Source organism: Oxyura jamaicensis, chromosome 2 (genome assembly GCF_011077185.1).
Source record: "Oxyura jamaicensis isolate SHBP4307 breed ruddy duck chromosome 2, BPBGC_Ojam_1.0, whole genome shotgun sequence".
Taxonomy (NCBI): domain Eukaryota; kingdom Metazoa; phylum Chordata; class Aves; order Anseriformes; family Anatidae; genus Oxyura; species Oxyura jamaicensis.
This window is the reverse complement of record NC_048894.1, coordinates 51944605-51970229: the sequence shown is the minus strand read 5'-3', so window position 1 is coordinate 51970229 and position 25625 is coordinate 51944605. Positions and strand designations below refer to the sequence as shown.

Genomic DNA, 25625 nt, shown 5'->3' with positions numbered 1-25625 from the left:
GAGAATTGATACAGATGCCAGAAATGTGCACTCTGTTTAGTATGCTGAATGCATATAATTAGTTTACCTTGATTTGAGACTGCCCTGGAAAATAATTCCCTTACCAAAGACTGACTGCCTACAACTTCCAGTCTGTTTTCTTTCTTGCCACTTACTAAAACACTGATTTTATCTTTCCAAATAATTGTGTTGGGAAAAACATGACTTGTTTAAAACAACTGCTGTTACTGCTGTTACTTTTTTAAAAAATCCTTTTGTACTGATGAAGGATTTTCAGGTAAAATCTAGCTTATAAAACAACTGCCATCTTGTTTGGGAGTCATGAGTCAAAATGTGTTAAGAAAATGCTCCTAGTTTTCAATTATAGAATATACCTGTGATGTAATAATAAGTTTTAAAAATCCTCTTTCCACAGGATGCTTTTAGTTTACTTGCATATTCGGATCCCTGGAGCAGCCCTGTTGGAAACCAGCTTGACCCGATACAAAGAGAACCTGTGTGCTCTGTGCTTAATAGTGCAATACTAGGTAAGGCCTCGTGGTTTGCGTGTTTGGTATCCTCCCCTGTGCCTTTTGTTGAAGAAAGACAGCGCTGCTGCTCACCCTGCGTTGTGTGCTGGTTTTAGTACTGGGCTGGCTGAGAGTGATTAGTGAGGGGTGGTGGTATCGGATGCTCTGCTGGTAGAACAGTTTTTTGGGGGAGGTGTTAATGCAAAAGATGTAATACCTGTCTGTGGCTCAAAGCAAAAATGGGCTTTTTCAACAATGGAGCTAGGCAGGGGATTTCAAAATGTCACTGTTCCTGTTTGATATCTCTTCAAGAGTAAGCTTTGCATGTCAATACAGGAATTTTGTTTTCAGTACATGAAAATCATGAAAACTAATGAGGTATCTTAAACACCACTGTGAATGCTCTTTCAGAGACTCACAACCTGCCAAAGCAACCGCCGCTTGCCCTCGCGATGGGACAAGCATCACAGTGTCTAGGATTGATGGCTCGATCGGGAATTGGATCCTGCGCGTTTGCCACAGTGGAAGATTACCTACACTAGCTATGCATTTGAAGATCTGAAAGGTGTTGTGGCATATTCGACATGGAAAGTAGACCAGCTCTGCTGACTGGAATTTGGGATTTTAATTATGTACTAAGGACAAGTCTGTCGCTTTATGTTGCTTCCTAGTTTACAGCATGATGCAAATGATTTCTAACTTAGTGTTAGGAGAAAATTTCCATCTTTAAACCTCTTAGACAACTAAGAGTGGAAAATATCACTGATAACGTCAGCCATCCAAATTGACAATTACAAATCCTCTGAACGATTGTCCAAAACAAACCAAAAATCCTGGTACCTTGTGGTGGGACAGAAAAATAGCAAATGTGGATGTGTTAGCATATGGGCGATACAAATGTCAAGCAGGATGACTTGCCAACCTCCACCCCCATTGTTACATAGTTCAATCAATGTAATTTGCAAAATGCATAAACACCTGATGGTTTGGATATATAGTGTTGATGGGAAGAAATGATATTTTTTAATGTGTACTGTAAAACTTGAATTACTCAGGAGCTGAGTGAATATGTTTGTTGCTACTTACAATCCCAACCTGTTGATCTTAGTAGTTTTTTTGTTTTAACATGGTCTTTTCAACTTTGTTTCCTTGTTTAACTACAGACAGCTTCTGTTGTGTAGACTCACCAGTTTAACTGTTGTATTATAACAGTATTACATGTCAACACAGTGTGGTTATGACCTATTTATATAAAAACCAAATATTTAGTCAATTTACAGTCTTAATTTAATCTTTGTACACCTTGCATTTTTAAAAGTGCTTAAATAGTACTATATTGCAATAAAATGTAGTGATATCATAATTAACCAGCCATTAAAAACTTACTTCTACATATGTGGTAGCATGGACGTGTATGCTACACTTTCTTGAGCTCTTTATCCTAGACCAGTGCTGCTGATGTGGACTGATTTAAGCAGGGTGCTTTGTGGCTCAACCCTGCAATCAATGTACTGCAGTGGCTGAACTGCTGACAGGTGAAGGCTGAGCATGTTCTTACTATGAAGCAAGCACAACCAGCCGTTGGATGGGTTTAAGAAAGGCAGCATCCAGAAGAGTAAGTACAAAGTCATTCATCTTTATTCTCTCATGAAATGGAGTCCAGCTCTGAGCCCAGCTGTAGCAGCCCCTGAAAGTCACCCAGTCCCTGCTGTGACCCGGTGCTTTGTTAGCTGCCCCCAGTATGTTCTGAAAGGGGGAGGTAAAGAACACAGGGCAATGGGGACAGCTCTGTAAAGTTCAGTACCTGCTGAAAGAGAGTAGTGGTGATGGAGAAGGGGCAGGAAAAAACAGCTGTTACATATGTATAGGTGGTGAGAAATTAATTTTCAGCCCAGGTCCTTGATGGCATCTTCTGAAAAAGCTGTCTTCATGCTGTACTTTGCATCTTCACTGCAATCCAGTGTTTCTTAAACTTTGTTGCTTTTTGCTTTTTTTCTAGCCCTTAAAACAAAAACAAAACAGGCTGTAAGCATTTTTCATGTTCAGCTCTGTAACCAGCAGCCATGTATTAATTACTGCAACATTTGAAGCTTAGACGGGAGAACTCAGGGCAAAGCTGATAATGCTTTTACTTCCAAAGCACAAGTGAAAAGCAGACTGATTAAGGAGTGTTAATTAGGCTAATGTTTTCCTCTGATCTTTATGATCACAGCATGGAAGGGCCCTTAAAGACCAGCTAGTTCCAACCCCCTGCCATGGGCAGGAACACCTCCCACCACACCAGGCTGCCCAAAGCCCCATCCAGCCTGGCCTTGAGCACCTCCAGGGATGGGGCATCCACAGCTTCTCTGGGCAGCCTGTGCCACTGCCTCACCACCCTCGTGGTGACCGATTTCTTCCTAACATCTAATCTAAATCTTCCTCTCTTAGTTTAAAGCTATTAGCCTTTGTACTATCCCTACAATGTGTTATCAAACTGTGATCATCAGAATTTGCTTCTGTGACTGATGGCCAAGGTGTGCTAGGAGTGATGTGTGTCCAAGTCTGTCCCCCTTCATTTCTGTAATGTCCATTTTTTATAGGGAGGAAGGGTCACTACTTCCCTCTACTCGCTCAAAGCAGGGAAGATCTTAAAACTTAAGATCTTATCTGAAATGGCTTCAGCAGCTCAAGCTATAAACCCCGGAGTGAGAATTAGAAAAATTATCTAATTCAACAAGTAACTGTAGCTCTAACCCTGAGACTGTGGCTTACTGTATGAAAAATGAGCTAATGCTTGTCCTACAGGCTCTCTCCAGCGATGCCTTCGTTAGGCACACTCAGGCTGTACCATCCTGCTCCCCTCCCTTACTATCACCTTCTTCTCATAAGAAGATAGGAAGCTGCAGCCCTGTAACATGCAAAAGCTTATTTAAATTTAGAAAAAATAATTCAAGCCATATCTGCATAAAGTAGTACCACCTTCAGTTTTATTTTTTTTACACTTACCCCAAGATTTGTCCACAAACTGCACTGCAGCTTTTTTAACTGGATCTTTCTTGTTTGCGAGGGAAAAAAATTCATTTGCTGAAATGGAGATGAGCATTAATTACTAGGTTTAACGCAGACAAACCTAGACGCAGACCTAAGGAAAACTGCATACCACTTGTTCGGTTGGTGCCTGGGCCGTAGAGATGGCTGTACACAAAGTCTTTGGCTGTTTGTTGGTGAAGGCCTGTTAAACTCTGATCTTTTAAGTGCATAGCTGTATAGTTTCCTTCTGACCTAAAGAAAGATTTAAATCATAGCATGGTTACTGAACCTAGAACACTCGCCTTTAGTCTTTTGCTACTTGAGCACAACAGCTGTCTGCACAGCCTTCTGATTATCAGCCAAGCTTTGCAGCAGTATTAAAAATGGACTAATAGCCTCAAACTGGTCCTGAAAGAAGCTCGTGCAACTTTCCCCTACAATTGTGTCAGTGCCACAAGAATGAAATCCAGCATTTAAGTCCCCAGCAAGTGGATGTGAGGCAGCACACAGCAAAACTTCTACCGGTGTGCCAATGACTGCCTGGATAGCTCACACCCAGTGAGAGAAGAAAGACTTCATTCTTCTCAAGATTTCATTTTGAGTGGTGGTATAGCCCTGTGGAATCAAGAAAGCTTACAGGCACACACGCTTCCTTTAGTTCTACCTCTGTACATGTTTAAAATTGTCAGTATAGAGCAAGAAGTGAACACAACACAACAGGAAGAGGAATGAAGCCCAGAACAGTTTTTAGGAGTTCAGCTGTGCCACTGTTATTAAATGTGTACCTTTACTAAGTGTTAAAATTAGTTTCATTTGCCAGTAGCTGCAAATAAATTCAGAGCTAATCATTACATTCCTAAATACAGCACTTAAATAAAAATCCATGCATGGTATTATCCATAGCCACAACTAATTTGATTAAAGAAAAGCAGACAACTCAGCAGCCATGTACATCAGGCAGGGTGAAGGTACCTACCTGGAAGCCATGCCACAAGATCTGCTGTTAGGATATATTTTTACAAGTACAGCAGCATATCAGGGGCAAGTTAAGCACATAAATTTGCTTCTGTGAAAGAGAGAGCACGGGTAACACCACGAAGTGCCAAACAGCTGCTGTGACTGGGGGAAGCAGTGCCACCACAGAGACAGAAGCCCCGCACCTTCCACTTTGGCATACCTGGCACCCCTAGCTTTGTCCTGCTTCACCTGTTTCCGCACACGGCCTTTGCTCTGCTTCTCAGACCTACGGCCAGGCTGTTTGTCTAGAGAAAATTTAGTAGACACACAAAAAAAATCCAGAACATTATGAATCAAGAGCAGTAAATGGAAGACAAACAGGAACAAAACAACAACCCCACTGAGAAACAAGCTGTCAAACTCCAACAAGTGTTTTTTCAGACCCTCTGGCTAGTGAAAGCTAGTTAAGTGTGTTAGACGGAGGGGAAGGGGAACCATCCTGAGGCAGCCATTCGCCTTTCCTGTTCCTTGGCATCAACAACAAAAGGGATTAACTGCAGGACAAAAATTCAGTGCAACACAACAGCTAAGCATTGCTCGTAGAGAGCTTCATTCTCTACTAAACACGTAACACAGAGACTGAGCGTTCAAAATACCACATCACGCTCATCTGCTTTACGCCAACTGTTTTTTTTTAAACAAGAAAGAAGTAGCAACAGTTACACCAGCCATCTACATCATGATGAATCATTATTAAAAGAACACTCTACAACTTATTTTTGTTTTGTGTAGTGTAAGAGGGGTCTTTCTAGCCCCCTTTGAAGCAGGATAGAAAGCAGCATTTGTGAGTACCCTGGTGTCAAATTTTCTAGATGAGCATTTGAAAGAAGTTACCTAGTTTTTACGGATGCCATCAACTATTAAAAAGTATCAAGGCAACTAAGAGCTCTAATCTCTAGTGTTTATTTATGTTATAAAAGCTACATAGATAATCTCTTTCTGGTCATCCTTGCTCTTCTCTGTTTTAACACCTGCCTGCTACCCATGCTGAAGTTCTCAGCTCTTTTACCTGAAACCACTCTACATCAAATAACTTTTGTAGAAGGCACTGGCATCATTAAGCATGACCACCACCAACCCCGCTGTTTTCCTTTGGCAGCAGCCAAGCAGCACGGTGCCTTCGGCTTACAGCACCGACAGGAAACCCCACGGGGCAAACCGTGCGACAGAAGCGGAACCTCGGCGTACCTCGCTCAGCTGCAGCGGCTGGTTTGTCCGGTCTGCGGAGGGAGGGAGGGAGGAAGGAAGAGAAAGCGGCCGGTCAGTCACCCGCCCTGCGATGTGCCGGGCTGCCAGCAGAGGGCCCCGGGGGAAGGTACCGTGGGCAGCCCCCCGCCCCGCCGCCCCCACCCCAGCCTCACCGTCCGGCGGCCAGCTCCTGCAGCAGGGCGTCGGGCAGCAGCTTCCTCCTCTGCGGGAACACGGCCGTTACCGGCGGTCAGCGGCCGTCACCGGCCGGGATGGGTAGGGAGTGGGTGGGGGGGGGGGGGGGCCGCGGCCTTACCTTCTGCTCCACGAACAGCTCCTGCCGCCGCCGCCGCCTCTCCTTCAGCAGCTCCCGGTGCCTGCGAGGGGGGCCGGCCCGGTCCGTCAGCGCGGGGCCGGGGCCGTGAAAGATGGGGGGGAGGGGGAGGGAACGGGGCGAGGGCCGGCCCTACCTGCGTGCCGCCTCCCCGGCCAGCTGCCGCTCGCTCTCGGCCGCCGCCGCCGCCGCGCCGAAGGAGAGCTCCTCAGGGGCCTCCTCGTCATCATCGGAGTCCGGCGAGGCTGGCGGACCCGCGGGCACCGCCTCAGCCTCCCGCTGCCGCCGCCTCACCATGGCCGCACGCGTCCGGCTGGCCCCGCCTCGGAAGCGCCCCTGCCTTCCGCCGCCTGGCCGCGCCCCCTTCCCTCCGCGCCCAACGGCCGCCCCCTCGCGCCCAACGGCCGCCCCTCAGCGCCCTCCCCGCCCTCACCCAACCGCCGCCCCCCAGCCGTCGGCGCAGCAGAGAAGGAGGCTGCGGGCAGCTGCCGCCTTTATTGTACGCCCGTCGTCCCCTCTCACACACGCGGACAGCCGTCGTCCCCTCACGCCGCCCCGCCACAGCCTCAGGCGATGATCTCGCTGTGGTGCCGGGCCAGCGCCGGCGGCAGCGTGGTCCCGCAGGGCCCCGAGAAGTGGAACCTGGAAGGGAGAAGCTGCTGTTAAAAGGGCTGGCTGCAAGACATTCCTTCTCACATACCAGGGCAAAAAAAAAACTAGTGTTTTTTTTTTTTCTTTTTTTTTAAACACTGGAGCCTTACCTGAACCTGTTTGTAGCAGGAGTGGCTTCCGTGTTGAACTCTGCAACCGGCACTCCTCGGGCAGACACCTGAGGGGCGAACATGGCAGCGGGGTACACCACGGAGGAGGTTCCCACCTGCAGGGGCGTCAAAAAGTCATGAGCAAGCCTTAGAGCAACCTGAGAGCCCTACAGAAATGAAATGAAAGATCTACAGTTAGTGCCACTGCATACTGAGCTACTTGACATGGTATAAGGATCAAAAATTGTTTGATGCGACCCAACGAAGTCTGTTTGTTTTTCTGGGATTCATGTTTTTTTGTTTGTTTTTGTTTTGTTTTGTTTTTCCCATTTTCAGCTCTAATGCCCCAGATGGCAGACTGCTTTCAGGAACACAAAACAAAGCATCCCCTCTATCACTTGAGATCATAAGGTGAGCGGCATGTGATATTCCAAGCAAATGTTTTGGTCAGTGATGCAAAACGTACATGGAATGTACAACAAACAAACAAAGCGCCACATGAGAATAGCTAACTACGATCTTACAATGTTTTGTAACTTTTTTTTTTTTTTAAGAAAGAAAACTGATCATCAAAATAATCCTCTGGGGCTTACAGCTCCCCTGGGGAAGCGCCACCCTTGGGCTTAGCCCCACTGCTGGTACCGGTCTTGGCTACAAGACCTGCACCCACCACCAAGCAGAGGTCGCACATGTCCAGTTCCTTCTCAACCTCCGTGAGGACGTCAGGATCCAGCGTTTCACCAAACCACACAACGTGGGGACGAAGGAGGCCGTTGCAGCCATCTTCCTCACACCTGTTTAAAAATCACAGAGGTACGGCTTGATGTTTCTGACACAGGCATTTCAACCTGCACAGCAGCAGCACAGTTTTCTTTCTCATTTGGACATTTGTCTTAGTTTCTTACTGCAATTCTCCTGTTACTCACAACCAAACCCATGACATCAGGTGTGTTCTGCCCTCAGTGCTCAAGAACACAAACAAGCAATCCCTTTGGTGTCATGGTAAACTTCCAGCACCCACTCCCATTGTCTGGTGTCTTCCTGACAGTTTAGGTTTAGATTTAGACTATGTCTCTGGGCAAAGACCCGTGTCTTTTTATCCCGCGGAATGAATCCAAGTCCTTCCAGAATGACACAAACAGTACTGCAAGCCTTTGAGATGCATCAAGCATGAAGAGTTAATAGCAAAAAATGAAGTGGTCGATACATACTGAGGAAGCTGTTCAACTGGAATTGTGGCATCTTCTACTTCTGGATCTGGAGCCCTGAGGTTACAAAATCGAAATCTTTATTCAATCACACAAATAGAGTGTACTTCATACATTACTAAAAACCTGGTATTCGCTAAGGCACACTCTCCAATCAAGGATTCTGTAATTTCAGTCAACTTAAACATCTCCTACAACCCTAGCCTACCACTCACAGGGCAGGCAGACTTGTATGCAGAATTATCCCAGAGCTGCAATTAGCTTCTCAAAGTCTGACAACGGCACAACAACTATTTGTGAAGCTATCTAAAGATGTGGTGAAATGCAAAAAGACAAAAACTTTAAGCCTATGAGCATATGTCTGTCATACCGTCCCTCCCCTTTTTTTTTTTTAATTTCAACAGCAAAAGAAAAAGGATGCAGGAGCCCAAAGGACTGTTCTGCAACTTAAGAAAAAATCCCGCAAACTGATTTTCCTTCCTGTTTGTTTCACACGTCTGCACTACAAGACCTGTAATCCTAAGACTCTTACTGATGCGTAGAGGCACAAGAGCTACTAGGTGCTCAAGAGATGCAGAACAGGACAATCTTGTTATATGTTACAGTGATGACAGCATGACGCAAGGAATGAGCGTATGATTTGAAATACTGGAAGACAAAGAGGATGGGAGCAAACACCCCTTCTCGAAGAGTACAGTAAGTCGATCTCCAATACGAGAGTTCCAGACCATCTGAAACTGTTCTAATTAAAGCATATAATGTCATGCTAACTAAAAATTAACAGTTACTCAATCACAGGACTTCTCTCTCTTTATATCCCGGGCTTTAGCTGAAGTTACCGAAAGGCATACTCGTGTTTGAAAACAGTTGTGTAATATTTAGACATTACGACTCCTAACAGAAAACGGGGTGGCTGGCTAGAACTCCTCTACGCTCCCACAAGGGCTCCATCTCTACTGAACAGCAGTCTAACCAGAAAGCACGGCGTTTGCAAGGCAGGTTTATTACCCTTTCCCAGCCAGTGCTGGGCATATCGGGCTCTTGTAATTTGCAGTCACGTTTCCACAGTTGGTGCAGCGAGTTTTAAATAAACTTCCTGAAACACAGAAAGAAGAACCCCATCAGGGATCACACGAGTGCTCTGAGGCGTGGCTGTACAAGCAAAAGGTGATGTTTATCCCCAGTGGCCTTTGTTTGGCTTGTGGGTAACTCACACACGACCAGGTGTTGCAACCCTCAGGCAGCCTTCTGACTGAGGCACTGTGTGCACAGCGCACGCACACGCGTTTGGTTAGCAGCCCAGGACAGCCGAGTCGCAGTTATGCGCACACTTGGCCTCGTAGCAGTATTTGAGAGGAAAAGCATTCATTAAAATATCACCAAAGGAGTTGATTTCTGCTTACTGTTTTTCCCCTTAAAAGAGAAACGTTGCCCGTAATATAATAATAATATGCTGGTTAACACAGTTTTGTTTTATGCGAACTCCCCAACCCCAAAAGGTATGCCTCTAAACTTTTGTAGAGTTAGTAACCGGTGCTGTAGAGATGCCCACGAGTTTAAAGTGGATTGCATTTTGTAAAGAATAATCAAAATATAATGACACCCAAAGCTTTATCATTGGATCCACAGCTGTAAAGAAACAAACTGCATCGTGCTCCCCTGTCACTGCCGGAAAGCAGGAGGGAGAGGAGATGCCACTCACTACAGGGAAGGAGAGGAGGAGTGCCAGGAGGAGAAGGAGGGAATCTCATCCACTTCCAGTCCCCTCCTCCTCGAGTAGGCAAAGCGCAGGCGGGAAGGACAGGACAGGACAGAGGGCAAGCGGCAGGCAGCACAGAGGGCAGAGTGCCAGGGCTGACGGGACCGCTCCTGCCCAGAGGCCTTTTATTTGTGGCACCGCTGCCACTGCACAGCTGAAGCCCCTGACAGACTCTTTTCCCCGTTCTGAAGCAGCATCAGCCAGGTTTTACTCTCTGCAAGTATTCAAGTGGATGTAAGGCAAACCTGAGCAGGTGAGAGGGGAGAACCAGTTCCCCTGTGCTGTCAGAACTCATTAAAAAGGCTGATGACAAATAGAGGGGCGTATGAAGCGCCCAAAACAACTTCCAAAAGAGAACAGGATGATACTACAAATAAGCTGATAACCACTCGCATGCAGTTAAGACAAGTTTCATTGTTTCCAGCAGTCATCCCGCACCGCCTTCTCCCCAAAGTTTTGCTGTCTCGTGGCAGGCAGGTGAGCTGCTCCTTACCATGAATTTCAAGGAGGTGCTTGGAGCCTGCCTTCCTGTGTAGCTCGTCAATGTTCTGAGTAATGACCACGACGCTCCTTCCTTGTTTGCTCAGCCGCTTTTCGCACTCGGCAATGGCAATATGTGCGGGGTTTGGGTGCTTACTCAGCATCACTTCCCGGCGGTAATGGTAAAATTCCCACACACGAGAAGGATTGCGTGCAAAAGCGCTCGGAGTGGCCAGTTCCTGAAAGAGATGCAACAAGTCGCTCCGATAAGGAAGGTGTGAAAGAGCCCCGCGCCCAGACGGAGGCCGGCAGCATCCTGCCAGCTTGGCTGTGCCCTGCAGAACAAGACAGGCGTGGATTGCTCATAACCAGACACGGTGACAGGAATATAGGTCATGAGCCGCGTCCCACCAGGATGACAAGCCAAGGTGTCTTACGGAGAGAGGAGATAACTTATACTGAGCACATCACACAGGGTTTGACATGGTACACAGGGTCCTTGTTCTGTGCTGCCCCACCAAACCCTGAGGAGGTTAGTGTGGCATAAAGGAAGACGAGATGTTTCCCCACGCACCATGTGGGGCATTCAGAACTCATTCACACAGCAGCCATAAAACTCAGCACTGTGCGGATGCATCTCCTTTGTTAGCAATTTCGTTCCTGCTTTAGTTTAAGTGTAGCACAAACCAAACTGCAAGCCTAACATCTCTTTAATGTGCCCGTAAAATCTAAACCACACCTTTTGCACTAACATCGATGTTGTTTTCTCTTTTTTAAAAAAGAGGAGTAACTTAGCGTAATGCTTCAACACAAACTCTGCTGATATAAAAAAGCTGGACGCCAGCTTTCCAATAAAGAAGGAACAGGCTTTTATACACACGCATGCTTTACTTGAATTGATAGTCACTGAAAGGTGAAGGTGCACCTTCAGATTTAAAACATCTCCAAAATCTCACCTCCCTGACATTTTTTAGTTTCATGACATTTTTCACGAATGCCATCATAAAAAAAATATGTACATACATATATATAAAAAAGCATACAGCGAGCAAATATGGTTGTAGTGTTTGGGGTAGCAGTTCCTGATAGTGTAACAATCACTGGAAACCCGTGCAGTACCACACGGTACCAGCCTCACAAGGACCTGTACTTCTCTGGTGTTTTGCTGCTTGTCACTGCACCACTGCATGCCCCAGGAACCACTATTAAAAGAAAACTAGTCGGTATCTTTGGTACTGCCCTTTATTATTTTTGTAGAAGTTTCTTAAAATTTTAAGTCAAGAAGGGCCCCATGAGGCAGGAAAGCAGTGAGGTGTCCAAAGAAGAGCAAACAGCTAAGCTGCAAGGCATCAAGAACACAATGACAGCAGAAAGACCCAGAGCTGTCTGCAAAAACTTCATTTTTCCCAGATAGCTGATAAACCAAACCACGGAAAACACTTTAGCTTCTTCTGACTCTTCACACTCACATGGAAAAACTGATGGAAATACACAACTGTGCAGACGCACGCCTTGAGTACATACCTGTGCTTGCCACTTTCTCCAGAAACCTCCAGCTCCTCTGAAGGTAGGAACTCCACTCTCGGCACTAACACCAGCTCCTGTAATTATGGCTATATGCTTTGCTTTGGCAAAAACTTCTCGAAAATCAGCCATATCTGGACATGGGGTAGAAGGATGAACAGCAGTTCAGACACTTGCATTTTACAAAATAGGCCATACAGACAGTGTTGGCAAACAAGCATCAGGAAATGGCTTCTGCATACACCTGCCAGGACTTCAATTTCCAAATGCTATTTTTTTCTGAGTTTTTGTATATTGGAATTTGATGGGCAGTTCTTGGAGACCCTCAAAAATACATGAGCAAACCCAGTGGGGGAACATGTATCAAACCAGGGATGTACTGAGTTCTGGAAAGACAGAAGCCTTAAACTAAAACCCTACGCTAGATGCTACCACCATAACAACTGCCACTGCCACGCAGGGACGGTTTGCTTCTTCAACATAAGGTAAAATCCTGAGATGACAAAAATGTGGTTAGTTACAAAGTACCACTTTCAAAATCGAGGTGACCTAATTCCCAGCTCAGTGCTCAGGTCGGATCACCTCCCTCCACCTGCAGAACACAGCCCGGGAGGCTGTTCGCCTCCTTGGCCACCGGGGCTCCTCACCAGCTCCTGGCCTCCTTGGTGTCCTCCAGGACCCTCAGGGCCTTTTCTGCAAAGCTGCTCTGCAGCAGGTCAGCCCCAACCTGCACTGGTGTGTGGGGTTATTTCAAGTTAAGGCGTGTCTTCAGGTTTAAAAATATATATAGTAATTGTTTTTTTTTACTACTAGACTAAACAAGGCTTCTGAGGTTACCCAACACCCTGCCCCTGAGCTGCTGCCCATGCTCGAGGCCCTCCATAATTTTCGTACAAAGAAATGAGGGCAGAGTTTTATTGCCCATTAGGGGTATGAAAAGGAAATGCAATAAAGTAGCATACGTTTGTGGGCATAAATTATAAATATTAAATATAAATATGTCAAACCACACTGACTGCACTATGTGAGGGGTTTGCAGCTATACAGCATGTAGGCACAGAAGATAAACCTTAGCAGTCCAAGAACAAACCAGCCCCACATTCTTCTGGCCATTTTGAATTAAAATGCAGGCTTTGTGTATTACGTGACACTTTCTAGAGTTTCAAACCTAGCTTGTGCATCTGCTCAGGAGACCGAGGCAAACAACACGAATCTTACTTGAACTAGGCCGAGCCATTTCCAAGCAAAGCTGCTGCTTCCTTGCAGGAGAAGGCTTAAGACTGCAGGACACTTGGGAGACCAACCTTCTGCTGGCAAACTGGAAGAGACTCATCGGCGTCACCTCCGAGGGCTTTATCTGAGAAGAAAAAGGCAACCCAGGCGGACCACTCAGGGAGCATACTGCTGTGATTCTCCGTAGGGCATTCTCCGTGAAGAGCAGGGTACAAGCGCTACTCGTGTTGTTATTTTTTCCCATGAGGTTCAGCAGCAGCTCTGCTGCTCGTCCCTCCTGGCGGTAAGGCCACCGCAGCATCTCCAGCCCCCCGCCCCGCAGCACAGACACCCCAAGCCCAGAAGGGGCTGACCCCTCCGGCTCAGCGCTGCCTCCAGCTGCACCTCGGACAGCCCAGCCCCGCTCCGGGCCCGCCGCGCCCTCGGACGCCTCCGTGACACACCACAACGCAGCGGCACTCACCGTACCCGGCGCCTTACGGTCACAGCCCGCCGCGCGGCCGCTTGCCCCGCTTCATGAGGCGGCGGCAGCGCAGCCCCAGCACCCCCGGTACCGGCCCCGGCCCTCGCTGAGGCGCTGGGCCCGGCCCCGGCCCCGCCGTGCGGCCCCGCACGTCCCCGGCCCGCCCCGCCCCGCCTCCCGCCCCGGGCAGGGAAGGGGCGGCCCCACGCGGGTCGCACCGGGACACGCGGGGGGATGCGGGCAGCCCCGGGTCTCTTGGTTTTTGTGTGAGGAAAGCTGTTTTTAGCTTGGTTTTCCACAGGAACAAGTCACAGAAGCTGCTTTCACCCAGCCTCAGCTGCCCTTCCCCAGCAACTTCACATCCCTTCAGTCCTTGTCAACCCACCTGAGATTTCAGGCATTTTTAAGAGGCGTTTGGGCTGTGCTCTCGGTCATCTGGTCTGAATTTTGGGGTAGACCTGTGTGGAGCCAGGGTTGGACTCGATGATCCTTGTGGGTCCCTTCCAACTCGGGACATTCTGTGATTCTATTCCCCTGTGAATTTTGTACCAGCAGCAGCTCAAGGGTTTCCTAAAACGCGTCCCCAGACCTGAGGAAGCCCTCCACAAGTACCACCACGCTGCAGAAGTGGCCAGGGGTCAGCTTTGGCCTCTACCCTGGCCTGTACGGGGCTGGAAACGCTGCCGGAGGGAAAGGGGGACACCAGCAAGGGGCAGGCAGCGGGTCAGGCCGGGGCAGGTTGCTCCTGCTGGATCACAACTTACCTTTCCTCCACTACACTGCCCCGCGGCGCTGCTCCTTACTGGTGTGACACCATTTCGTGCTCTGCCTTTGGCTGCAGTTACTAAAGGAACCTTTTGTGGGGGAGTTTTGGGGACAATGAGAAGCACTGGCTGAAGGCTGTGCTTTTGCTCGCTGGAGGGAGCCAGCTGTTTCAGTTCCCTGAGAGCTCTGGCTGAATCTTCATAAAGGGTTGTAAGCTTGGAAAAAAAAAATAATAAATTCAGAAAACAAGACAGAAGGCCACTGATCTAATTTAGCATTGTAACTATCCTGCTGATTGAAATTACTCAACTTTATTTGGAGTAGCCAAACCTCTGAGCTGACAGATTTGTGCTGGCAGCTCAGACGAGTGGCAGACTGGCACTGTCGTTTGCTATTTCGCATTGATTGGGTTTGTTTTTTTGTTTGAACTCCAGGTCTTAGAACGGATTGTACGTCCTGCTTATTAGGCTGCACATTTTAGATGCTGGTTGTGTTGGGTCTGTTTGGGATGGAGTCACCTTTCCCTGCAGCAGCCCACACAGTGCTGTGCTCTGCACTCATAGCTGGAACAGCACTGGTATCACTCCAGTGTTGTGTCTATTGCTGCATAGTGCTGGCACAACATCAGAACTCCTTCCAGGCCCCCAAGAGCCAGCAGGCTGGGGGTGGGCAATTGATGGGGAGGGGACATCACCAGGGCAGCTGACCTAAACCAACCAAAGGGATATTCCATAACACCTGATGTCACACTGAGCAATAAAAGGGGGGCTCTCATGGGGGAGGGTCTCTCCTGAACAACCGGTACGCGTTTTGAGGCCCTGCTTCCCGGGACGTGGCCGAACATCGCTCGTTGATGGGAAGTAGAGAATAACTTTTTTTTCCTTTCTGTGCTTCCGCGCGGCCTTGTTGTTTCTTTTGTTTCTCTTTCTCCCCATTCCCCTTTCCTTAATTAAATCATTCTCATCTCAAACCTTGAGCTCTTTGTGTTGTCTTTTCTCCCCCTTCCTCTTTGAGGAGGGGAGGAGTGAGAGAGCGGTTGTGGTGGAGCTTGGCTGCCCACTCGAGTAAAACCATCACACTGGTTAAGATCGTATTTAAAAACAATGGAAAACAATTTGCACTTGGACGCTCACCAAGGCATTCTTCCATTGGTTACAAAGTTCAAGACAGCAAACTGCTTCTCTGACCTGACTGACAGAAAACCTGCTTCTGTTTACGTAGCACAGCATCAACCAGAAAGCCTGCATTTTCACATTACATCCTGGCACTCATTAGATACTTTTCTTCTAACTTTAAATTAACCTCGGGCAGGACGTGTTCATGTGCCAAGTTTGCAAAAAGTAAACGTCATGATAGCACAGGTTATGCCAAATGCATACAGCTTACACACAGGTTGGTTCTTTATGTTTCTCTGGCATTTGTAGATTGTGTACTCCAGGAAGTACAATTATTTCAGTGTTTCTTAAGCAATCATGTATTCTGTATTCTTAAAGGTTGAAAACCATGCACAGCCTGGTTCAGCAGATGCTAACCTGGTATAAATTCTGCATCTTTGCCATAATAAAATGGCTACATTAACTTTAAAAATTGTTTGTAGTGGCCTAGGGCAAATATCCATATGCCCATACGCACATTTTTTTTAAAAAGCTTTATAAAAAGGTTAAATGGCATCTAAAATTAACTTCAAGATACTTGGCAGTGTTCTAGGATCATCTGTGCCTGATAAAATACTTCTGCATAAAGAAGTTTTATCTGTTCTGGTAATTTCCTCCAACAAGAGTTGTTTATGCAGCAAGAGCAGCCGGACACCACAAGTATGAAGTGTTCTGTAAAGGTCTTCATTCCTCCAAAATGGATTAACACAAGCATGTAAGAATCCTGTCTCAGAGCTGCCAGAAGTTATGTCAAGGGCAAGCACACTGAATTTCGCCCGTCCCCCTGGCACACCGCCCTCCCAGCTGCCAGCTGCATTCTGCTCAGATGAGGGACGTACGTACTGAGTAAGGAGCCTGCCTGCCAGGAACCTGTCCAGTATCCCCTTGGCCCACACCCGCTTTTAGCGCCTGTGCTGTTCCCTGGCAGGAGTTACCCAGCTCTGCTCCCCCTTGGAGTGAAGGGAAGGGAAAGCAGCAGGTGAGGAACGTGTATCCACGTGGGCTGTTCTCATCTTGTGCTGCGGTTAAAACAGCTTCCCCTCCAGTCACAGTCCTTCACCATTTGTACAAATTATTCTGCATCTGAGCACCATCAGCTGGTATCAGCATTATTTGATCATGAAACCTAATTGTATCAAATACAAGTCAAACATTTTTTTTAAAATCCCAAGTAAACAGTCTGTATTCTAACACACAATACGTCTGTACCAATTAAATACAGTATGGCAGTATATAAATTACAGTTCTTTACAGTAAATAGTAAAACACTAGAGTCCGCTTACTGTACACAACAATCAAAGAAAGAACAGCAGCTTTTCAGTAAGGTCCCAGGTATCGCAATCACTCACTTGCTAAGAACAAAGAGAACAGATACAGCAGGCCATTCACTTCACTCATTTTTTACCAGGTTACTTTACAAACATCCAGAACGCTTGTACAGGCATCTACAGTATCTACACGTGGAACAACATTCTTAGGAATTCATGAGCACCAGACATAAATCCCTCCATCATTCCCATTATTAAAATAAACTTTACAGATTAAAATTACTTTAGCAGTTTCTATTTCATCTTGATAATAACCAGCAAGTAACAAGTGCAAAGTTTGCAGTCACGATCCATCTACTGCTTCTTTGTTTCCCTGTTTCCCCCACAAACCCCTAAAAAACAAAAACAAAACCCCAAATGTTGTCCTCTCACACCCTTGCAGTAATACTGTTTCTGCAGTCGAACTGCCCGGCTGGCTTATGTTAACACATGAAACACCAGACTTTGAGCTTCAGGCATTGTTAGTCACTTCAGTACAATGCCAAGTCAGCACAGTGGCAGGCCTCTAGGAAGACAAAAAAAAATTACGAAGCAGTTGGATATTTCAGTGTGCTTAAACACAGAACATAAGGCTGCACGGTGCCCAGTGACTAAAAGAAACATGGCACCACGTTATCCGTTAAAACATTTACAATAGAAAGATATAAACAGCAAATGTGTCAGTCTAAAACAAGTTCTTTGGTAATGAAGAACAGCAAACCGTAGGTTTTTTTCCGAATACGGATTTACATCCTGTTTTTCCACAATAAAATATTTTTTTTGTTGTTTAAAATATATCTCCCAAGTTGTTGTGTAACAAATAGTCCAGTACCTCAATTATCTACAGATCAGCTTTAACTGTATTTTAGTGTGCAGCCGTATCTGCCCACTGGCAGATAAACTATAGATACACATTCATATATATAATATATATATTATTTATAAAAAATTAGAGAATTAAGTCAAGGACTCTGGAGAATACACATTCTGTATGGACAGATTAAAATGTACAATAGCTTCAAAAATCCATAAAGTTTTCTACACAGTGACGCGTGTAGTAAGTGCAAAAATACTGCTGTTTAGTTAATCCATGATTTCCTGTTTTCCTGTTTCCTAGAAAAAGCAGAAGCCGCTGCATCTCCTGAATGACAGAGGACTTCTCCTGTTTTAGATGTGGATGATGAGCCTTGAAGCACAGAACTTCTCCTTTTCTCTAAAGTGGAGGATGCCTGAGACCGCGAAGTGCTACTCCATTTTCTTGCGGAAGCTGGTGCTTTACTGAGGCGTCCGGGACGAACAAACACGCCGTGTCGTGGCTTGCAGTGGAAGTACTCTTTACCTTTTACAGTTCCATCGTGCTTCCCTTCGATGAAAATAAATGCACAGAATTAATCATCGGAATTTTCCTTAGCAAATATTACTGTAGCATTGAAGTGGGAATGTTTCTGGTTGGCTGGGAAACAGCCAAGATTTCCAGCTGTGAGTGCTAAAACCACACAGATACCAAGCACTAGTGTGAACAAAACCTGGAAAGGAGGGCTTGAACTGTGACCAAAAAGGTGACTTTACCTAAAATATTACTTTAACTAACAGTTTAAAAAGGTAAGCATTTGTTCATTTTAGAAAATAAATGATCCTCAAAACCAATTACTTGTAAAGCTTAAAACTTACCTGTCAGAGAAACTTCTAGTGTAAGTGCTAATAGCTATTAAACTGCTAAAAACACTGTCTGAGGATCTGAAGGCATTTTCCGTAGGAATCTCTTAACGCTTACAGAACACTGATTTACTTCCAGACCCCATCAAGTTAAAGTTAAAGGAAACTTGTACTCTATAATCAAGTTTTGCCCAGGGAAAACAAACAAACAAACCCCTGACAGCTACAGGCAGCAAAGCTATTTGACAAGTGGTGCTCATTTTTAGCACTGCCCATAAACATGCACATTGATAGAAAAATATCTGCCAATTTTAGATGTTGCTTGTTTTTGCATTTAGCAAGAAGAACAAGGCTGTAAGACATCTGAAAATCAATCTTTATCAAAACATCCTTACAAACAGAAAGCCCAGAATTCTGCGTGTCAGATGCCAAGCTATTATGGAATAGGACTGAACGTGGTTGTAATGCAACCTTAAAATAGATCACACTAACTGCACAGATAACCAAGAGCATATTTAGACTTACCCAGCTGAACATTTAGCTCAACTCCAACCCAGATTCCAGCTGAGAAATCCACCGTTCCAACGTATCTCACCGTGCCCATCTTGTTACTTCCAACACAGACCTGTTCACCCACGGCCACCCAGCTGGGCAAGACGTGGGTGTGATCTGCAGAAGCACTCTCTTCACAGTCGGACCCATCCAAGTGGTCCTTCCCACTGAAGTCATCTATGGAAGTATCAGGGTAAGTCTCGTGGTCCAAAGTCTCTTTTGCTAACGCAGAACACAAAGGCTGTTCCCCGGTGTTTGCAGAGCCCAGCTGGCCCGCACACATGCCCTGCTCCTCATCAGTTCCTTGGGACAGCTCCGAAGCACTCACTCCATTGGAGGACGCAAGGGAACAGGACTGTGGGGCTGTCGAATGGTCAAAGTCCTTTCCGTCTTCGACGCCCATAAACTCTGTAAATGAATGATCTTCAACAATGTCCATTGTGTGCTCAACCGTTGCTTCACGTGCTGAAAATTCAACTGTACGACAGGCATTTTTGCCATCAGAGGAGCTTAAAGCTGAAAACGATCCAGCTCTGGGTAAATGCTGAGAGTCTTTGTCAGTGGAATTGAGGGACAGTGGGACTTGTTCTGTTAAGGCACTGTTTTCTTTCAGTGGTAATATAGGTAACTTTTCTCTCACTAACTCCTTCTCTGACTCTCGAAACTCCTTGTTCAAAGAAGATCTTAAATCATGTGCAAGAGGTGGTCCTGAAGAGTCATTAGAGTCCAGCTCCCTCACGTGACTGGCTAGCTGGTCTGTGCTATCACTACAGGGAACAAGCATGTCAGACAGAGTAGCATTAGAGGCACTGTGGGAAAAGTAGCCACTAGTAATACTGCTAGTGGTGGGGCTGCGGGATACCTCTTTCTCAAGAACACGTGAACTCATGAAGTCTGATTTAGAAGAAAACCATTCCCTGTTTTCCAGGCTAGCATTGTAAACACTGAAGTCAGCAAACTCCTCTGGTACATAAGGTCGGAAATTTTTAAAATTTTGTGGACTTATCAGCTTCTTATTAATGGCCTCCAACTCACTGTCTTCCTCCTCAGAGTCCTGCAAAAGAAGAGTTGAGCGGGATTAGCATCCTATGACAGTAAACTTTTTTCAAGAAAATCAACCATACTTGATTTTTTTCCTTCTGAGCATGGAGAAATATACATGTTTAGTATTCCTCTGCTGAAGGATGGAAGACCCCTCTGAAAAGAACGGCTGGCAACATACCCCGTCTCCATTAACTGAGCTCTTAAAATTTTTAGAAAACAAAGATTACTTCTAAATAGTCCAGAAAATATAAAGCAATAAGGTTTGGCATAAGGAAAGCTTACAACATGAAAAAGATATTTACACATTTTCATCATATTCTGTTTTTGAAAGCCACGTATTGCAAAAAATGTCTTCCCATAATTCAGACCAATTAAACCTAAACCTAAAGGTATTCGCTAGAACTACTTGACCACCCAACAAGATAGACAGATATATAGGAGCAGAAGAGGCCTGAAAGGGTCTCTGCCGCAATACTGATTATTAGCGACTATCCTGCACAATAGAATTTCCTATTAATCTGTTTCCAGCAGGGCTAAATAATGTTGCTTACCCCTAGCTATCACATCTGAACACATTCATGATGCTTGAAAACGAAGGCAAAAGAATCAAGTATCACAGAGAATCTTCAAGAAAGCACTTATATGCATACATGTACGTGTTTGGAGGGAAATAACTGACACTAGTTAACCTGATAACATTCGGAGGTAGCTCCCTAGGTTTCAGTTTGGTAGAGTGGTGACGCACTGTGATTCGCCCACAACCGTGGCTTTCATAGAAGCCATGTGAAGCTGAGAACAAAGGGTTGAGGACTTTGTCAAGATGCATCTGAGAAATACCCCAGCAACATGGCTGCGCTAGCCTCCCCAGCGTAAAATACTGCAAGCACAACTCCACATGAACACTTCTTAAGCACTGAATTTTTCATATAAACAAATATATATTTGTACGTATGCGTATATATAAATATATGCATGTATCTATGTACGTACACATTAGAAAATAGTTAGTTTATGGCAAATTCATAATAGAAAGAGTAATATTTCCAGTAAAGTAAAGACCATTTAAATAATTTAAGTTTAGAGGAACTCAAGCATCTATTATTTCTGTCTTTCTTTATCTATATTATGGATTTCAAATATTGTTCAATGCAAGTCCCAAAGGCAGATCCTGCATGACAACTAAGGAAGTTCCACACTTCCAGAAACCTGCCATGAATCATCACTGGAAAAGGAAAGGCACAACATGGGCACATTGTAACCAGATGACCGATGCACTGAGAACCACCAATACATTTAAGATAAAAATACTCTTGAGAAGGTTTCCTATTTCCTAGTAAACAAGGCGAAGTATTGCCATATGATTTCACTAAATACCATTCTCTTGACCTGTACAATGTTATATTTAAATATCATCTGTTCCTTTGTACTTGAAGTCACTTAATAGCCTACTGAGGCTACCCCTAATACAGTACTAGATCCAATATATACGTGTCTCTACCTACACAGACCCATCATTCTTACAAACTTCAGATCTCACATTGTACCATTTCACGTATGGCATTTTGTTATATCTGTGATGATCTAACAGCACAAGCAAGATGAGGCCTGCAGGTAAAGGCAATACCTGTTTACTAGACCAACTGTCTTACCTGGACAAACCATACGAGCTTTCAGACCCAAAAAAGACGTGACCTCTAACTACCAACCTTGTTTTGAGCATGCAATCAAAGACAACCCAAAATTAGCTTGCGATTTAGCAATTATCTCAGGGGTACTGCCTGAAGTTGTTCCAGTTTGCATTAGGTCTACAACAGCAGCTTCAAATTGACTTACTGATCTCTTCCATCCTTAAAGTTTTGTCAGAGGGAAGAAAAACTGGATCATGCCCCTCTGCCTTTAACACTGCATTATACACCGACTGGCTATTCTCAACACTGTTTACACTTCTGAATCCAAAAGCTCCACTGACTGTAACAACTGTTCTTAATATTCCTTAACTTAGGCAAATACTTAAAATATTTTACAGATGAGAAAAGAAAGTCAGAGATTCATAAAACAATTTGTCTTGACGTACAGGAAGAGAATCCACACTACAATACTCTTTCAGTAAAACTTCTAACTTCCCTTCAATTTTCACTTCCAGGCTTTATGGTACTTTATTTTGCAGCCTGAGAACTCAGAAAAAAATCAATTTCTGTAAGACAAAACATACCAAGATATTTACACACTGCTTGCCACTGTTGAATCTAAGCTCTGAACATTGCAGATAGTCTGCATGACATCCCTCTTGTTCAAATAACAGTATAACAAAACTTCAAATGCATGGATGGCAAACAGGTTTGTTGAGATTGCTTGTATCAGAGAAATCTCAGAACCGTTTAGGCTGGAAGGCAGCTGGAGATCATTTAGCCCAACTCCCCTGCTCAAGCTGGGCCACTTAGAGCAGACTCTCCAGTACAGTGTTCAGTTGGGTGGGCTTAGAGCATCTCCAAGGATGGAGACTCCACATCCTCTCTGCACAACCCATTTCAATGTTTCACCACCCTCACAGTGAAAAAAGTGTTTTCTTGTGTTCTGATGGAATCTCACATGTTGCAGTTTGTGCCCACTGCCTGTCCTGTCACCTGGCACACTACCGAGAAGAATCTGCCCCAGCTTCAGTCCTTCCCATCAGGTATTTTTTATGTATTAAGATTCCCCATGAGTTTTCTCTCCTTCAGGCTGAAGAGTTCCAGCTCGCTCAGCCTCTCATCTGTCAGGTGCTCCAAACAGCCAGTGATCTTTGTAGCCCTGCACCACACTCACTTCAGTAAGCCCCTATCTTCATTGTCCTGCGGAGCCCAGAACTGGACGCAGTATTTTAGACACAGCCTCACCAGTTCTGAACAGAGAGCAAGGACCACCTCTCTCAGCCTGCTGACAGTGTCTGGTACACACTGTCAGTGCTCTCTGCCCAACACTGTCTTGTCCTTCATGTGTTTGGAAATGCTTTCCAGGAGGATTTTCTCCATCACCTTCCCAGAGATGGAAGTGAGGCTGACCGGTCTGTAGCATGCTGTATCTATCTGCTCTTTCCCAGTCACCAAGACCATTCAGAGATAATTGAGAGTGGCATCACAATAACATCAGCCAGCTCCCCCAGCAATCATGGTGGGTACATACATGCAGTTTACATGCTCCCCAGACTGGTGGCCCTCCACCAAGGGCAAGTCTTCCTTGATCCAGACTTTCCCTTGGGTCTCAGGGCCTTGGGATTCCTGAAAGCTGGTTTCACAGATTAACATAGAGGTAAAGAAGTGACTGAGTACCTCTGCTTTCTCCAACTCATTTGCGACCAGGTCCCCTGACCCATTCAGTAGCGCAATAAACTAAAACATCCTCATACGTATGCATTAGGCAACACATGCCTATGTGACAAGATCTCTGTCCTAACCTGGAGGTTTATTTTTCTTTTTCCCCCATTTTTCCCCCCAACAAACAAATGCAAGTATGTTCTAAATGACCACACTTTTATCCTGTGTTTTTGAAGCGATTACTACTCACTATGGTCCTTATCTGTTACAAGGTCTCATTTTCATTTCTACTGTGTTCATTCTACCAAAAACTCATAGTACATATTACTCAGTCTAACTATCCATACAGGATGGCCTTTTAAGCTGAACCAGGATTTTCAACCATTTTTACAACTTTGTTAGCAGGGCAATCAGCATCTGAAGAAGATGTCTCTAGTTATCTAAGCATATCTGACAAGCCCAAACAGATTTCAGACTATTTGCTCAAGTAAAGGCTTGGCATCCTTTGGTTGCTACATTGTACAGCTTTGATTCAGAGTTACTTCTCATATATAATCTGGATGAAGACTTCATTTTGAAACTACTTATTTCTTCAGAGTTGAGAGAGAATTCTATGAAATGTTACATAGTACTTTTAAAAATGTTTTACATTATTTAAAATTCTGTTCTTTGGATCTGAAATCTATAGCTAGTCCCTCTTATCGGAACCACAATACCCTTCCATGCACTAAAGCATTATGCAGAGCATCTTTTTGCATGCTGGAATATACGTGTTACTCATCTCTGAGGGACCTTTTCTCAGATATTGTTTACTCCTTCCTCTCTCATTTACTATGCAATTTTCTGCATAGAATGAAAAACTTTGAAGGTTTGTTTTCAAAACATTACAGACTCTAGTGGTTATCAAATATGCTGGGTTTAAGACAATACAAGAACTCCAAATCAATAAGCATTTTTGCTAAGCAAGTGTTTCCTCTTGCAGATACTAGTTAAACATCCACTTGAAATCAAAGGCATTTTTCTTACAGAGTTTTCTGTAAATCCTGAAATATTCTCCCTGAAATATTCCTCACCTGACTGAAAAATGTCTTAGGACACATAGGGACCATGCTCAGAATCATTCTGTATTAGAGACACTGTAATTGAAAAATGGCACTACAGACACAGACATCACGAGCCTGGGCAGGAGAAGTCTAACAAGAAACCACCTTGCCAGTCATGCATGGTTCGGGGGTTATCTATCATCAGAAATACAAAAGCTATGGCACAGAGATGCAGTCTCACTACTAGATTATGGTTTATGAAGAACTCTGCAAAATAGGAGGTGATGAGATATCACCTTGTGGTGGACAAAAGGTGCCCCCATGTGAGGACAAGAAATACTGCCTGTCAAAGCTCCTCTTGAGCTTTCTGATAGGGAAATTCCAGAAGTAAAGCATTTTCAGGGTTCTTCAAATTCCTGTCGATTTAAGATGTGGGGAAAAAAGAAGGAAACCTTCTTGTACTGCTCAGGCTACTGGAAGAACAAACGAACAAAACCAATTAAGAATTGGTAAAGAAACTGTGACACCTACCTGGGAAGTAACAGAAAACTGTAATAAGAAACAGTTTTAAGAACTGGTAGCAGTAAGAATATCCCAGCAAGAACTAAGGACAGAAGATGGTAAGTAAGGATTCAGCAATAACAGAAGCAAAGTAAACAAGAACTCCAACCCAAAGCAGCTTTTGTACACCCGCTTAACTAAGCAGGTTACAAACACACTACTTTTCTTAGTTAAAAGGTACCTGAGTTTTCAGATTTCTGATTTACAGCTCTCAAGTAACCTTGAATATGTTTGTCCCTGTTTTACTCATTTAAAATCAATAATATTTATTTGGTGTTTACACTGCTGGTGCTCCAGTTTTCACAGCATTAAGTTCATTGCCCACTAGGAGGATTTGCTAGACAAAAAAACCTGAGAAATGTTAATTACAGCCATTACTGAAATACACTGAGTATGAAAACATTTAATCTGACCTTAATGTATTTCACTGTACTCACTTTCTACAGAGGACATGCTCTTGTGTCAGGCTGCTTTAAAACAGGTGCAGTATTTAACAGATGTGGAAGGGCTACCTGAAATTTCAGGTTGAATGCTCTATTTAAGGCCAATTAAAGAAAAACATTTGCTGTTAACCACTTCAGCCCTCCCCCTCTGCCATCACCAGGTGTGTTTTGACTATTAAAGAAAAAGTTAAGATCCTGGAGAAACATGAGGAAGAGGCCAAATATCATTCTTATGTCTACTTAGATGCAAAATATTAATCCAGTTAAAATTACTAACATTGTTTAGTCACTTTGTTACTTCTAATGCATTTTTTACATG

General features: G+C 44.8%; 4 protein-coding genes across 11 annotated transcripts in view; 1 reads left to right on the top strand and 3 right to left on the bottom strand.

Annotated features, from left to right (window-relative positions):
- The window catches only part of RANBP9 (RAN binding protein 9), a 30259-nt gene extending 28383 nt beyond the window's left edge, over window positions 1-1876 (top strand). For both annotated transcript variants that reach the window (XM_035317007.1, XM_035317006.1), the window contains exons 12-13: window positions 416-527; window positions 921-1876. In XM_035317007.1, the coding sequence (XP_035172898.1) occupies window positions 416-527; window positions 921-1051 (243 nt within the window). In that variant the 3' untranslated portion in view covers window positions 1052-1876. The remainder of the gene's footprint in view (window positions 1-415; window positions 528-920) is intronic.
- A 248-nt stretch (window positions 1877-2124) lies between these two features.
- NOL7 (nucleolar protein 7) lies at window positions 2125-6372 on the bottom strand. The gene is made up of 8 exons (XM_035317008.1): window positions 6197-6372; window positions 6043-6103; window positions 5900-5949; window positions 5727-5758; window positions 4699-4783; window positions 3652-3773; window positions 3498-3575; window positions 2125-2510 (listed from the first exon to the last, which is right to left on the bottom strand). The coding sequence occupies exons 1-8, from the start codon at window positions 6355-6357 to the stop codon at window positions 2437-2439; spliced, it is 663 nt and encodes a 220-aa protein (XP_035172899.1). The 5' UTR covers window positions 6358-6372; the 3' UTR covers window positions 2125-2436.
- Window positions 6373-6540: 168 nt separating this feature from the next.
- On the bottom strand, window positions 6541-13563 carry SIRT5 (sirtuin 5). Its single transcript, XM_035317005.1, has 9 exons — window positions 13485-13563; window positions 13011-13145; window positions 11793-11926; window positions 10282-10507; window positions 9038-9125; window positions 8033-8086; window positions 7492-7615; window positions 6822-6937; window positions 6541-6702 (listed from the first exon to the last, which is right to left on the bottom strand). Exons 2-9 carry the CDS (start codon window positions 13123-13125, stop codon window positions 6627-6629), a joined length of 933 nt encoding a protein of 310 aa, XP_035172896.1. The 5' UTR covers window positions 13126-13145; window positions 13485-13563; the 3' UTR covers window positions 6541-6626.
- Window positions 13564-16560: 2997 nt separating this feature from the next.
- KIF13A (kinesin family member 13A) overlaps window positions 16561-25625 on the bottom strand; it is a 125951-nt gene continuing 116886 nt past the window's right edge. For 5 of the 7 annotated variants that reach the window (XM_035316820.1, XM_035316821.1, XM_035316822.1 and 2 more), the window contains 2 exons: window positions 18896-19976; window positions 16561-18077 (listed from right to left, as the gene is read on the bottom strand). In XM_035316820.1, the coding sequence (XP_035172711.1) occupies window positions 17794-18077; window positions 18896-19976 (1365 nt within the window). In that variant the 3' untranslated portion in view covers window positions 16561-17793. Of the gene's footprint in view, window positions 18078-18895; window positions 19977-25625 lie in introns of those variants that run through there. The other 2 variants (XM_035316824.1, XM_035316825.1) reach the window with 2 other exon arrangements.

Excerpts from the sequence above, each read along its gene's own strand:
- SIRT5 (XM_035317005.1), bottom strand. The coding sequence starts at position 13,125 with ATGAGTCTCTTCCAGTTTGCCAGCAGAAGGTTGGTCTCCCAAGTGTCC. Across the intron at positions 6,938-7,491 it reads TGTGCGACCTCTGCTTGGTG|GTGGGAACCTCCTCCGTGGT; the intron begins GTGGGTGCAGGT and ends ACGCCCCTGCAG. Across the intron at positions 6,703-6,821 it reads CCTGCTACAAACAGGTTCAG|GTTCCACTTCTCGGGGCCCT; the intron begins GTAAGGCTCCAG and ends TCTCCCTTCCAG.
- NOL7 (XM_035317008.1), bottom strand. The coding sequence starts at position 6,357 with ATGGTGAGGCGGCGGCAGCGGGAGGCTGAGGCGGTGCCCGCGGGTCCG. Across the intron at positions 5,759-5,899 it reads CAGGAGCTGGCCGCCGGACG|ACCGGACAAACCAGCCGCTG; the intron begins GTGAGGCTGGGG and ends CTCCCTCCGCAG. Across the intron at positions 4,784-5,726 it reads AGCCGCTGCAGCTGAGCGAG|ACAAACAGCCTGGCCGTAGG; the intron begins GTACGCCGAGGT and ends AATTTTCTCTAG.